Here is a 13405-nt window from a genome sequence, read left to right as displayed (position 1 = left end):
CATAGTGGTGAGAGAAAGAAAAGCTGCGGCCATATAGCTGAAGACGAGGAGGAGGAGGAGATCCCCCACTGTGTCCAGAGAGCAGGAGTGATAGTTATGTTCTCCGTTTTCAGACTGTTGCTGAATAATGAAGATGATCTCTGGCCAGACTTGTTCCTTTATATTGTTCAGCACTGCCCTCTACACTTTACATACAGGATAGACTCAGCGTCAGAAGATTAGCCAGTAAAACACCACCAAATATGTTATTTTCCTTAGTTCTGCATGCAGACCCATAATTATTTAACTTAAACTGGAAATCTTTTATGCACAGAATATGCTTCTTCCTCCTCCAGGGCCTGTGGAGCCCACTCAAACCACAGCGTAACTTCAAAAATGGAGCAGACAATTTTAAGAAAACACTACAGTGTGTTAGCCTGGAGAAGCGATGCTTTAATGTGGCTGCAGGACTTGTACTCTTTAATAAGGCTCACTGTTTATCAACTTTCAGCATGATCATATTGTAATAATGCGGTCATATCATTTTATTGTTTCATGAATTTCTATTGTCTGAATTATTGATTCTGTTTGCAAACTCCCTCAACTCAAATTGACCCTTAGGAATAAACAAAGTATAAGTAAAGTAAAGTATCAAACTGAATTAAATGTCTGAGAATAAATTCACTGGCACACAATCTGAGGGTCCAGACCATGGACGTATAAAGACACCTGGATTACAGCTTTGGTGTGGTGCCCCATTCATTCCTATGAAAGTTGCTCAGTGGCACATGAAGTCAAAATAGTTCAAGTGCCATGCACTGCCTCCGTGGACTGTGTGGCCCTTAGAGCAGGCGCACAGAGACTTCTACTGGCTGAGCCAGCTACTTCCAGTTAAGCGCTATGTTAGCTTCAGTAGGGCTAAAATGATCCAACCATGCAGCTCTTCTCGACTTTCTGTTGTGATGCTCAGAAAAATGTATCCATATTAGGGGTGGTGGAAAAAATCAAGCATAGTATTGCAATATTTTTGTGTGGCAATAATGTATCGTCACACTGTGCCAAGTATCGATATTTTTATCATATAAATTCTTAATTTAAATACAAAATGAACTTTAGTTAGCCCACTTACAGTCCACAAACATATGTTTTGCTGCTGAAAAAAAAGAAGGACTAAAGTTAGATGAACAGACTGAAACCTTTTCCTTTGGCGACAGATAATAATCTCATTATATCGCAATATATTTTATAGCAATACTCAGCATATCACAACACATTTAAAATAATATTGTATCGTGATAATATCGTATCGCCTATCCTCTGGTGATTCCCACTCCTAATCCATATATTACAGACGTCTCCTTCTCAGTGTAAGTCACTTAAAAGTCTTCTTGAGTATCATGTGGCGGTGTAATTACACTGTTTGGCCGCTATGAAAACTGGCCTCTAACCCAGGTTGCTTCCTGGGGGTTCTGACCCCCGTTAGGGGTCACTAAAGCTTTTGGGGGGGGGGTCACAAGGCCGTCTTGATTTTAAGGAGTGTAAGAAAACGTTTTTTTTTTTAATGTTCAGTAGGCCTGTATTTCATTATTTCATTCATTGCTGGAAAGAAAACTGAATGAAATTGTTAATTTTAGAGTTTCGATTATTAAAACAAAAATCTCACAGGATAAGGGCACAGTGAAGACCTGAACACAAACCATACTCACAGAGCTAAACCACCTCATCCTGCATTACAAAAGTAGGCAGTTCAAACAACCAAAGAGCTAATAGAACAATGGCCAAGAATCAGGGAGAGGAAAACACTGCATTTGTAATGCATTCATACATAATCCAGACAGTCGTAAAAAGAATGTCAGTATACAATATTTTCAGGAAATAACCTCTAAATGAATCCAAATCACAAGTTTTACACAAACTCCCTGCAGTTATTGTGCTCACTGTTTGGGTTAACTGCACAGTTCGGCGTCGTTCTGCACTGTTATTGTTATGCATTGAATATAAGATGAAATAGCCATAAAATATGTCACTTTATCAGGGATCATCAGTTCCCTACATAATACAAAAGGAGTCCCTTAAGGTAAAAGTTTGGGAACCACTGATATAGATGTTGAGCAAACACACACTGATATTTTGATACTGATTCCAACCATACAGTCCAGATCTGGTCCTAATGTGCTCCCATGTAATACACATACTGGAGTGCATTATGAGCTGCAGTGTAACTGCTTCGACTCAACCCCCACCAGCCGTTACATTCACAGAGCAGGCTGCACTTGACAAAGGTGGTAGTCATTTGTCTGAAATGAGAAATCACTCATGCTATGAGTGATCACACGCTACGTGTGTGCGTATGAATAAGTGGGTGTGTGCTGCTGCTGATAATGACAAGATAATTTCAACACTCTTTCTTCTTTTTTTTCCCCTCCCTTGTTTCTTTTCCCCACTGAGCCCGGCCCTTCTTGCCCCCTTCTCGCCATACTCCACTGCTTTTCATATTACTTTGCTTTTGTTTCTGAGCACTTATTTCTTGCCCCACTTCCCCCAGCTTGTTTTGCTCGGGAAAGAGAGATGGAGGGAAACAAAAAGTGTGTGTGTGTGTGTGTGTGTTTTTGAGACGGTGAGAGAAAGAAACAGAGTCTTCCCGGGATGTTAGTATTATTTGTGGTTTGTTACTCCGCTCTGATTCATAGCAGCATCCTCCCACTGCTGTTTAAAGGGAGGTTGTAATATGCACAGCATAATTGGATGTGTAATCCTTTGCTTTGCACCTCTGGTAAGCAGTGTTGAGTGGAGCTGATTAAGATGTTTGGAAGACAATAAAGATTAAGCAGGCCCGTCCTCGGCGTATGCACGCTCAGACAACAACAGTGGTTAGCCAAAAAAAAAGTCTAAAGCAGGAAATAAAAGTCTGAAAAACAGAGTTGCTATCATTCTTTTTTCAGTCCAGCTATCATCGCTCAATCTACGGAGAAGTGGAGGCAGAGATGTCAACATTTTGCTGTTAAAGCATTCAACTTGTTCCCCTTCCTGTGATGATTTGACAGATTACTGTGTTTTATTTTGATAGTAAACAGGGAGGGGTGAGGATGTAGGGCAGGAGGAGGGCTTCTGCTGTGTTTCCACTGAAGCATCATCTGTTATGCAACACATTTTTCCCCCTCAACAGGGGGGGTGTGGTGCTGAAGAGTCTGTCAGCCCGGACAGTCAGTCAGTCAGTCAGGTGGATTGACTTCTTATCTCAGTTACAACGCCACCGGCCAGTTGCATTTCCACCTCACTCATTTTGCTTTCAGAACCTGAGGGCCCATCTTTTCATCGACTAACAAAAGCACTGCCCGTTTGTGGGAGGAGGAGGTGTGTGTGTGTGTGTGTGTGTGTGTGTGTGTGTGTGTGTGTGTGTGTGTGTGTGTGTGTGTTGGACCTTGTGAAAGCACAACAGAGGGAAGGAGGGGAAGAAAAGAAGAGATTATTGGGGGAAAAAAAAGAGAGGCAGATTTCTCCACCCCCATCCTGTCTCCCTTCCTTCCTCTCCAGTCTTGGCGTGTTGGGACAGCAGGAAGGGGAGCTGGAGGAGAAACAGTTAATCAATAGCCACAAGGTCAGATGGCCAGCGCTGGACTGAAGCGTGCCCTGTTAGCGGTCCGTGGAGCTGCCTGGCCGCTGAAGGGGATTTGTAGCACTTGTCAGGGCTTAAAGGAGCCCTCTCTGGACCACTTGCTCCAGGTGTAGAGTGTGAAAGAGACATGCTGGTTAGCAGCAGGAGAGGGAGACATCTGCTGGATGCTGAAAGACAGCACAGCGCAGCAGAATTAGGCCACCCAGAGTTATGGTCATATTATGCCCGGTCAGAGTGGCTTTGAGTGCAGAATGTAAAGTTAGCTGTTTTGTGGGGACTTTTCACAGCAACCACTGCAGCATCATGTCCGTGTAACCTGAACAGAGACATTTTCTGCCCACCGTTTGACCACATTTACTCCAGAATTCCCCCCTTACTCATGCGAGCAGTGTATCCGACTTTGTGTGCGAGTGCACTTCAGGTAATTCTACTCTGGTAATGCTTAAGCTCAGAGGATTAGTAATACACTCTTATTCTCAAAGTGTTCCTTTGAAGTTTTACCTTTACGCTTAATCAAAGTGAAGAATTCGAGCTTTTGTGTTTACATGCTCTTAAGTGTGTGTGTGTGTGCACGCGCGCAAGAGAGAAAGAGACGGGAAGACTGTGCATACTTGCAATAGTCTTTCTAAGATAAGCCCACCAGACTGAGCATTACACATGAAAACTCCCTGGCTGAGCACTACGCTTTCATCGTATTCGCGCTCTCGCTCTGTTTCTCTCAGCAGGGGATCTTGGGGGACCCTTTATCAGTAGTGAGCAGCTTTCTAGAGCCCCGGCTCTTCCCCCCACCCCCCTACCCCACCTGTGGTCTCTCAGTTCGCCTTTTGTGTGGAGGAATGTGAGGCGGACCAACACTGATGGAGATAAACACAGAGGGACAGTGAGGGACGGAGGCCTGGCTCGCAAATCAGCACGCTACCTATTAATCCGGCCTCCGTTTCACCGAGATGTAGTGATGAACATGTGGGTGAAATTGTTGTTGTTGCTGCTCACTGTTGGATTAGATCACGATATACACAGGTAGAAAGAGATGCTGTAAAGCTGAACCTTATCTGCTGTTAGATGTGGGTATATATTTGTCTATGCCACGCTGATAACCTTGACTGTGAGGTGTGCGTCTTTTGAAGAGAGATAACAGCTTATGTCCCGTCTTGTTTGCAACCAGTGTTCGATATTCCTCCCACAGGTAACATAAAGCCATGAAGTTTTCTTTCAGTTTCGTCATGTTTCCGTTTGTCGTTAACGGCTCTCGTGTGGAACATCTCGGTTTATTGCGTTTGCCAAAAAAACATACATGCACGAGGCGGATCAAGCCCTCCGATGAGTCAGTGCGTAAACAAGCCGGCATGGCCTGTTTGAGAATTTGTCAAAGCTGCTAAACTGCTGTTTGAACTTCATGGGCTACAAACTCTGTACATGGGTGACCTGGCAGAAACCTGTTCTAACAGATGTACCTCTCCTCCTCCGCTTCCTTTACAGAGTACAGAACTTTTTAATGGCGTCCCGGTAGAGACATCAAGATGAACACGTTACCATCAATGGACCGGCACATCCAGCAGACCAATGACAGGCTGCAGTGCATCAAACAGGTGCGTATACAGACCCAGCCTGTTGTACCTTCATTCAATCTGCATCTCCTCTCCTCTCCTAGACTCCTCTCTCCTCTCAGCACCTTATATGGACATAATTTTTTCTGGCCATTAGCTCCAGTCACACAGATCATGTTGCACAGGGTCATAGAGAGAGAGAGAGAGAGAGAGAGAGAGAGAGAGAGAGAGAGAGAGAAAGAGGGAGGCAAATCTGGCAGCGAACACAAGAAGAGACTTCAAAGAGACTAGCAACATAACAGACTCTCCTTTCCCCCTCCTGGTCCTGTGCTCCCTTGCATCACGTTCCTGACTCTTGACGTACTGTATGTCGGCCCTTGTTGTGGTTTTTGCTTAAATGCTTCTTCCTTGACTGCCAGCTTTCAGGAGACTCCTCGCAGACAGATACAGACAGAAAGACACAGTCAGACATAACCCAGGGCTACCGCCTCTGCCTGTGATTAATAGTCTACAAGAACTCGCTGGCTGGCAGGCTGGCTGGCAGGCTGTGGGCTTATTTGTTTATGCTATGTGGGTGTGATCCTTTATATCTCCCAACATCCATATGACACCATGCCTTACAGTGAATCAGTGAATGGTAATGCTTTGAGCTCGCGATTATGAGGTGACATATCCCTTTTCTCTGTGCCTGCTGTTAAACCCCATACACACCCCCACCCCCACCTAAACTCCTGAGCACCCACTATAATAATCTTTATCTTAACAGGCTCTTATTGCCTCCTCTTGCTTTGATTGCATGTAGCCATGTGCTCGATGTCAAAAGCCTTATTTCCAAAATGTCAGCTTTTCTCAAATGAGTCGAATTTGGCGGAATTGACACTACTCACTTCACAAAGCCTCCTCAATTATTTTCTCAGGCGTCACTGATAAGCCCTAAATAGCCTGAGTTAACACGTCGAGCTTAATAAATGCACTAATTGTAGTTGGGTTTATATATTCCTCGGCTCGGGCTGTAATAGAATTCGTAGTAAAGCAGACTTCAAAGGCAGCGAGTTAGTCAGTGAGCTCTGAGCTCGTGGCGGCTCTGCCAGCAGGGTGTTGTTTTGGTTCGGGGAAAGCCGCTGGCAGAGAGCCAGGTGTTGTGCTGTTTTTCATGCAGCCAGGTAGGCACTGAACAGCCTGATCCTTGGTTGGCCTGAAAAGGGGTAAGTCAGTCCATCATCTCACAGAGGACAGTCTGTCAAACGTCTGGCTCTTTGTCTGCTGAATCCCCATCACTGCTGCTGCTGCTGCCGCTCAGCCGTACTCCCCCCCACAGCCTCCCCGTTCTTGTCCTCATCCAACCCTGAACAGCAACAACAACAAGAACAGCTCAGGAGCCCATCCTCCAACCAAAAAAACTCAGTGGAGCTATTTCACTCTGCTGTCCTCCCCCTCACACCAGAGTCGAGGTTGTCAGGCAGAGTTGGTGGCGAGCGCTGCAGCAGGAGGAGCTGTGAGTTCAGATCTAGACAGACAGCCCCTGCTGCGCCAGTTCTGATTCCTCTCGCGCTGGAGGCTGATACGCCTCCCATCAAGCAGCAATAATGCCAGATTATATCACTCATCTAGAGCAGGCTCTTCTCCTCCCTCTCACTCAACAAGAGCATCTCTCACATTCTCTCGCGCGCCCTGCTCCTTCTCTTCATCATCAGTCAAACCCCTGTTCGAGTCCGCAGCTAGCTCTGTAACGGCTAATCTTCACATCAAAAAAGATGAGTCACTCAAGGCCTCTCTTGAAGCTCATGATATCATTAGAAGCTCTTGGAGATTTTCTCGGCGGGCGGGTACCAGGCCTGACACATTGGGCTGCGTTTGCACCCGAGAGCTCTTTTGTCGCGCACCGCCGAAAAGCTGCCCTTTCAAAAACACTCACCTCTGCTGCCCCCTAAAGACAATAGTTCTACCTTTTCACAAGAACACACAAAACAAGACGCTCCAGCTCCAGATGAGAATAATAAATGCTTTCAAGTGGGCTCAATCTCACCGACTGAACAAGCTGCAGCTCTGCGCCATTTCAGAGCTATTAACCTCCTGAGCCGTGAAGAAAGGGAGCCCAATTTTAAAAACCGCTTATTGTGTCCTGCCAGCCTGAGTAGCCTTCAGACACTGGGAAGAAAAGACTCAACTGTTTCAGGCCTCAGTGAACAAGCGGGAGAGACAGACAGGGAGTGAAAGAGATTAGACAACACACCAACGGCGCGTATTGAGTCTGCACACATAGCTGCCAGGACCAAGGTTGTTTTCTTTGTGAGCTGCAGAGCCAGCCAGTGGACTTCTGGTGCTGAGGCTCTGTTACATTCTGAAAACAGGCAATGAATGAGGGGAAGAGAGAGGAGGAGGATTGGAGGGAAAAGATTTGGTTGCTGTGTGGGTCATGGGGGTGAGGGCTGGGTGTTGCCAAGAGAGATTAACAGGAAACACTGGCATCATTGTTGATATGGGTGTGATCTTCTTCCCACAATGCAGCAGAGCCCTGAGTGGGCGTACGTTGGAAGGAGTCAAGGTCCTCACAGGGTTGTGCAGAAACACAAGACATTAAATCAAGGCAGTTTGGAGGGAGAGCGCGAGGCTGCGAAACTATTTGGTTTCAGTGTTTTTCCAATTTGTACTCAATCTGAAAAAAAAATAACGCTCATTATTTCCCATTGTTTCTAATGGCAGTCTCTTTTCTTCTGTGTTTGCACAGCACTTACAGAACCCGGCCAACTTCCACTCAGCGGCCACAGAGCTGCTCGACTGGTGTGGAGATCCCCGGGCCTTCCAGCGACCTTTCGAGCAAAGTCTCATGGGATGTCTGACGGTACGCAAACAGTAATTATGGTTTTCGTTGGGTTTTTCAGGTACTTTTTAGGAGACAGGAGCAAAACAATAATTAGATTTGGGATACTTAGGGAAAGAAGACAGGCTGCTGTGTCCACTTCTGACGCCTTTAAATTAACCTAGACTGTGAAACAGCTTAAGGTTCATGCAGTAGTCACATTGACATCTACTGTTCGGGCTTTACTTTTTTCCCCCCCTTCAAATTTGAGTAAAAATTGTTAGTAGCAGGCTGTAGTCACACCAGGTTTGTATCCAGTAGTTATCCAAGGCAGCTGCTCAGGCCGTCAGGGGCCAGTGACAGAGGTTAAAGTCCTTGTCACACTCTGCTTCGCTCCACTTTGTGCCTTACACACACACACACACACACCCACACACACTCACTAAAAGAGAGGCTTGAGCAGGACTGTGGGTAGCAAGTCACCCCTGGCTATCGCCTTTCAGTTCACCAGCTACCATTCATCGATCTGGGCACAGGGCCAGAGAGCTGTCCTGCACCAGGTGTGTAAAAGAAAAACACCTCTCTCACACACACACACACACACACACACACACACACTTACATACAGAGTCACATGTGTGAAAGAGGCTTTAGAGCAGAGAATCCAAAGTTTCACACATCTATCTCCAAGATCAGCCTCCGAAACGCTGAAGGAACATTGTCCCCAGCTCAAGTGGTAGTGTGAGCAAACAGATAAACGCTCATTAATGTGTAAATCACAATAAAAGCCTCTTAAAGCCTGATAAAGAGCTATACAATAGAGCCCACCACTGAGATCCCTCTCAGCATGGGGCCGTCTCCATCAGCTAAATTGTTTCATCAGACTCGGAGAGCAAACGGCTTCTTATCTGGAGAATTACAGCGCGCAACAAGTCCTCGCTTTCGTTGGAGGATTTTATCTCCGTGATGTTACCTCGCTGGTTTGTGTGTCAGAGCGCTGAACTGAAATGTAAAGATGACTGTGCATCAACCGCAGTCCCTGAGATATGTCGTAGCTGAAACTTAAGTGTGCGCCGCATGGGAGACACTTGTTCCCTCTGGCATGTTGTACATGTGGAGGTCATCCTCCAATCCCTGGTGGAGTATCGGCACCAGAGCCATTAAAACATGACATAACTGAGTCAGTGCTGCACTGTTAGCTCTGTCTGCTTGACAATTTGGGTTTTTATATTTGTCCTTCTATACTCATACTGTATACAGAGTGTGTGTAATGCCAGCGCAGGCAGACATCTGTGTTATTTCTGTCTCTTAGTTCACTAGGAGCTGTCTTTCACATAAACTGTATCAACAACAAACAGAAATCATCCTCAAAACTGTTTTCTTTCCCCTCCAACAAATACACAAACAAGAATATCAATGGCCCAGTAACCCTCCAGCACCTCTCAGAGCACTGTTCTCATATTGACAGGAATATGGCCCTGGATGTTCGTCCTCAGAGGGAGATTAAGCTGAAAAAGGCTTATGAGGTGAAACACTGTTAAATCCGTGTTGAATCTATGCTAGCCTCTGTAGCTGGCTGCCTGCCTTGTGCAAACTGCAGGGCACACTCACTCACGCAGGAAATTAAACGATTGACAGCAACATGATTCGACCGTTTGTCAGAATCGTCATCGTTTGCATAATACAGTCGGGTTGAACAGATTATGTTGTGAGGTATTTATCCCTGGAATTCTCAAATCTCTTCTGCAGCTTCAAATAAATTCACCACCATGTGTCCATCACCATCTCTTCACTGAAACAACCAAATAAACCTGATTAATTGACATCATTTCTGCACTGTTTCATTCAGTGTTCAAGCAGCCATATAACCTGTGACAAAGGCACTTTATGATCACTGCTAGCTGTTACGTTGGCTCGCTAAAAGGCACCCCAGCTGACCTTGTTAACAGTAATGTGTGTTTTGAGGTCAGAGGGAGCAGAGGAGTTGTCATCTGTTAGCAGATAAAAGCAAAGGGGTTTCCCCTCTAATAATGATTTACCCCTGTCTCCTGAGTCCTGTTTAACGTCACTCAGAGTCTCCTTTAATGTTATATTAGAGTCCAGGAGGCTCCTGCTTCGTGTCCCATAAATGATTGACCTCTTCTTGAAGTCATTAGCTCCAAAGGATTATTAAACCCTTCCAGCTGGGGACTGGCTCGTCTCAGAATTGGAGGGAAAAGGAGGATTTTGACCTTTGTTCACTCAGGGGATGCTTCTGTAATGTAGTCAGTGGTCAGTTTAGCTGGATATCCCAATACCTATTATTTCCACATTTTCCTGGTCTGTTTGGGTAATTAAACCGGCAACCTCTGGTCCAGAGACAAACTGTGTTCGCTTTAGGGCCAGAGCAGCTTGTTTGATGATAACCTTTCAGAGACTCAGCTTGCTCTGCAGAGCGACTGTGGTTTGGCTCTCTCTCCACTCTTGGAGGTTGTTGCAGTCATCAGACTCGTCCTGACTGTGGATCACTGGAGCAATCCAGACTGCAGACTCCACATTAATCTCACTGTGTGTGTGTGTGTGTGTGTGTGTGTGTGTGTGTGTTTATTGAATGTGTGTCTGAAGGAAGCTCAGTGATAGCAGTGGCTTATAATATTAACACAATTAAGAAAAGTGAATAGAAAGATTAAGACGCCCTAACTGTGTCTTGGGGTTCATTTAACATTCATTGTTCATTTTCAATATTTATAGTATTTGCATAAGAAAATCTTAGTGAAGGTAGGAGGTACGGCGGTAGGTCGTATGGTAGCGAGGTAGGTAGGAAGATTTGTTGGGTAGGTATGTGGGTAGGTAGGTAGGTAGGTAGGTAGGTGAGTAGGTATGTAGGAAGATTGGTGGGTAGGTATGTGGGTAGGTAGGTAGGTAGGTAGGTGAGTAGGTATGTAGGAAGATTGGTGGGTAGGTATGTGGGTATGTAGGTAGGTGGTAGGTAAGTAGATTGGTGGGTAGGTAGGTAGGTGAGTAGGTAGGTAGGAAGATTGGTGGGTAAGTAGACAGATAGGTAGGTAGATTGGTAGGTTGGTAAGCACGTAGGTAGCTAGGTAGATAGGTAGATTGGTGGGTAGGTAGATAGATGGGTGGGTGGGTAGATAGGTAGGTAGGTAGGTAGGTAGGCAGGCAGGTAGATCAGTGGGTGGGGGCTAGGTGGGTAGGTAGGTAGGTAGGTAGGTAGATAGTTATGCAGATAGATGGGTGGGTAGGTAGCTAGGCAGGATTGGTAGGTGGGTAGATTGGTGGGGAGGTATGTGAGTAGGTAGGTAGGTAGGTAGATTGGTGGGTTGATATTTGAGATAGATGGATAGGCAGGTAGATAGATGGGTGGGTAGTTAGGTTGGTCGGTGGGTGGAGGTAGTTAGATTGGTAGATAGGAGGTTTGTAGATAGGTAGGAAGGTAGGTAGAACAATGTAATAAAATGAAGTAATTAAAATATGATGATGATTTAAAAAATTATGCTAATCTTATTAGTGCCTGCAGGACAGCAGCTGTACTCACGATCCATCGCTTTCTCTGCAGGTGGTGAGTCGTGTCGCTGCTCAGCAGGGCTTTGACCTGGACCTGGGCTACAGGTTGCTGGCTGTGTGTGCTGCCAACAGGGACAAATTCACCCCCAAGTCTGCAGGTAAGACCTACCACCTTTACTACAATGCCAGCAGGTGCATGCTCATCCATCATCCCATTTACTGCTGTTGACTTGTGAGACAGTGGACGGCACAGCGCTCATTGTTCCTCACGCTGCACTTATTCACTTTGTCATTAAATAAAACAATCCCAACAAACCGCTGTGTGACTTAAAGTCATGATCCAGTCAGAAGTGTTTCCTGTTTCATTATTCTGCTGCGGCCATGAATGCACAACGTAGCTGCTTATTATGTTTTGAGCACTATATAAAGATTATTAGGATGTTTTCTTTGGAGAATCTTATAATTATACTAACAGACAAAATGTGTATTATTTTGTTCTTGTCAGTGCTTAAAAACAAACTTACCATAAATCTGTGGTTTGCAGATTTGTGACTGCAACCACAGACATCACACAAAAAGCCCACAGAGCATTATAATGTCAGATATTTTTAGCCCCCATTAAACATTAATGTGCTATTGAGATGAGCTGTCCGGGTGGTAGCGTCACAAAAACAGTCTACTCAACAGTCTGCACACACACTCACATGTGCATATCTGCATGCACGTCAGTGTACACACACACATGAAGCGGGAGGGAGAGAAAGAGCGAGCAGTAATGCTATACTCCGACATTTATCTATCAAATCCAATTTCCCCCCCGATCCATACCTCCCCTCCCTGCCTCCCACAGTCCTGCAGGAGCGGCCTGCTCTTGTACATTTGTCAAAGTGAAATGTGCAGAGGCGGGCGAGGGGAGAGGGAGCGAGAGATGGATAGCTGGGGACGTGTCGCTGATGTGTGCTGGACCACTCACTCTGCCTGACAGAGACCTGACAAAGCCGTAGTCAGCCAGTCAGAACACAGATAAACCTTTGTTCTGCAGTTACGTAAGCGGCAGGAGTGAGAGTCAAATATTTTGATTAAACTGTCTTGATTTCTTTGTTTTTCTGACAAGGCGAATATGTCAGTGTTTCATAACAGGAGCTGCAGCGACAGTAACAGTAACGCTCTGAAATCTTATCATGTAATTCCTCATATGAGCTGCGATGTGTTGGATATGGGCAGAAAAATATCAGTTTTTTGTGCACACGGTTGTGTGATATGAACATTTTGCTCCAGCTGAATATCCTCTTTCAGTTGTGGTGGGAAGCATCTTGTTGGGAGGAACTTAAGTGGTCAGACAGACGTCAGTGTACAATATTGATTGCTGTATTTCTCTCTCTGTCTGTGTTCCTGTGTCGGGATAATGTGATTGTTGTCCAGGCATGGCTCGGACTGGCTGGCTGTCTGGGCCCGACTGACAGTCAGAATCATCCTCAGGCCTGCTGATGGTTCTGGGATCTAATAGAAGACAGCACTGGGTTTCAGGAAGAGCTGTTTATGCACAGCGGACAAATGGGAACTGTAGTGTAATTATGCAGGGTGGGGTGGGGGGTGGGGGGGGGGATATGATGCGGCCAGTCATCAAACAAGGCAGGCAGGCAGGCAGGCTGTCGGGGTGGGAGGCAGATGTGACTCAGGGCAGATCTTACTCACTGAGCATCCGTCTTACCTCCCTTACAAGGACGTCTGTCTGAGAAAGCAGACGGGAGGGCGACAGAGGAGACGTGATGCACACTTGAACTCAGAGACGACGCAGATGCATCAACAAAGATGCAGAGAAACATTTGTTCGTCACTGCTCTGTTAGCTCTGCCTGTGTGCTCGTATTTAAGTACTCTGTTTGTCTGTACATGCATGAGTGCATATTTAATTGTGCAGCCCCAGCACAATCTCCTGACAGCCCGCATGGCGACAGAGGGCA

The 13405-nt window shown here is 45.8% G+C and overlaps 2 protein-coding genes across 6 annotated transcripts in view; both read left to right on the top strand.

Annotated features, from left to right (window-relative positions):
• Positions 1-2434, top strand: part of rps24 (ribosomal protein S24) — a 135056-nt gene extending 132622 nt beyond the window's left edge. The window contains exon 5 of the mRNA XM_078176329.1: positions 2424-2434. Coding sequence (XP_078032455.1) covers positions 2424-2426 — 3 coding nt within the window. The 3' untranslated portion in view covers positions 2427-2434. The remainder of the gene's footprint in view (positions 1-2423) is intronic.
• The window catches only part of zmiz1a (zinc finger, MIZ-type containing 1a), a 124013-nt gene that overhangs the window by 80221 nt on the left and 30387 nt on the right, over positions 1-13405 (top strand). For all 5 annotated transcript variants that reach the window (XM_033613166.2, XM_033613163.2, XM_033613162.2 and 2 more), the window contains 3 exons: positions 5075-5184; positions 7871-7984; positions 11496-11601. In XM_033613166.2, the coding sequence (XP_033469057.1) occupies positions 5116-5184; positions 7871-7984; positions 11496-11601 (289 nt within the window). In that variant the 5' untranslated portion in view covers positions 5075-5115. The remainder of the gene's footprint in view (positions 1-5074; positions 5185-7870; positions 7985-11495; positions 11602-13405) is intronic.

The sequence above is a fragment of the Epinephelus lanceolatus genome, chromosome 17 (assembly GCF_041903045.1).
Source record: "Epinephelus lanceolatus isolate andai-2023 chromosome 17, ASM4190304v1, whole genome shotgun sequence".
NCBI classification, from domain to species: domain Eukaryota; kingdom Metazoa; phylum Chordata; class Actinopteri; order Perciformes; family Serranidae; genus Epinephelus; species Epinephelus lanceolatus.
This window is presented reverse-complemented; position numbering and strand designations above follow the sequence as displayed.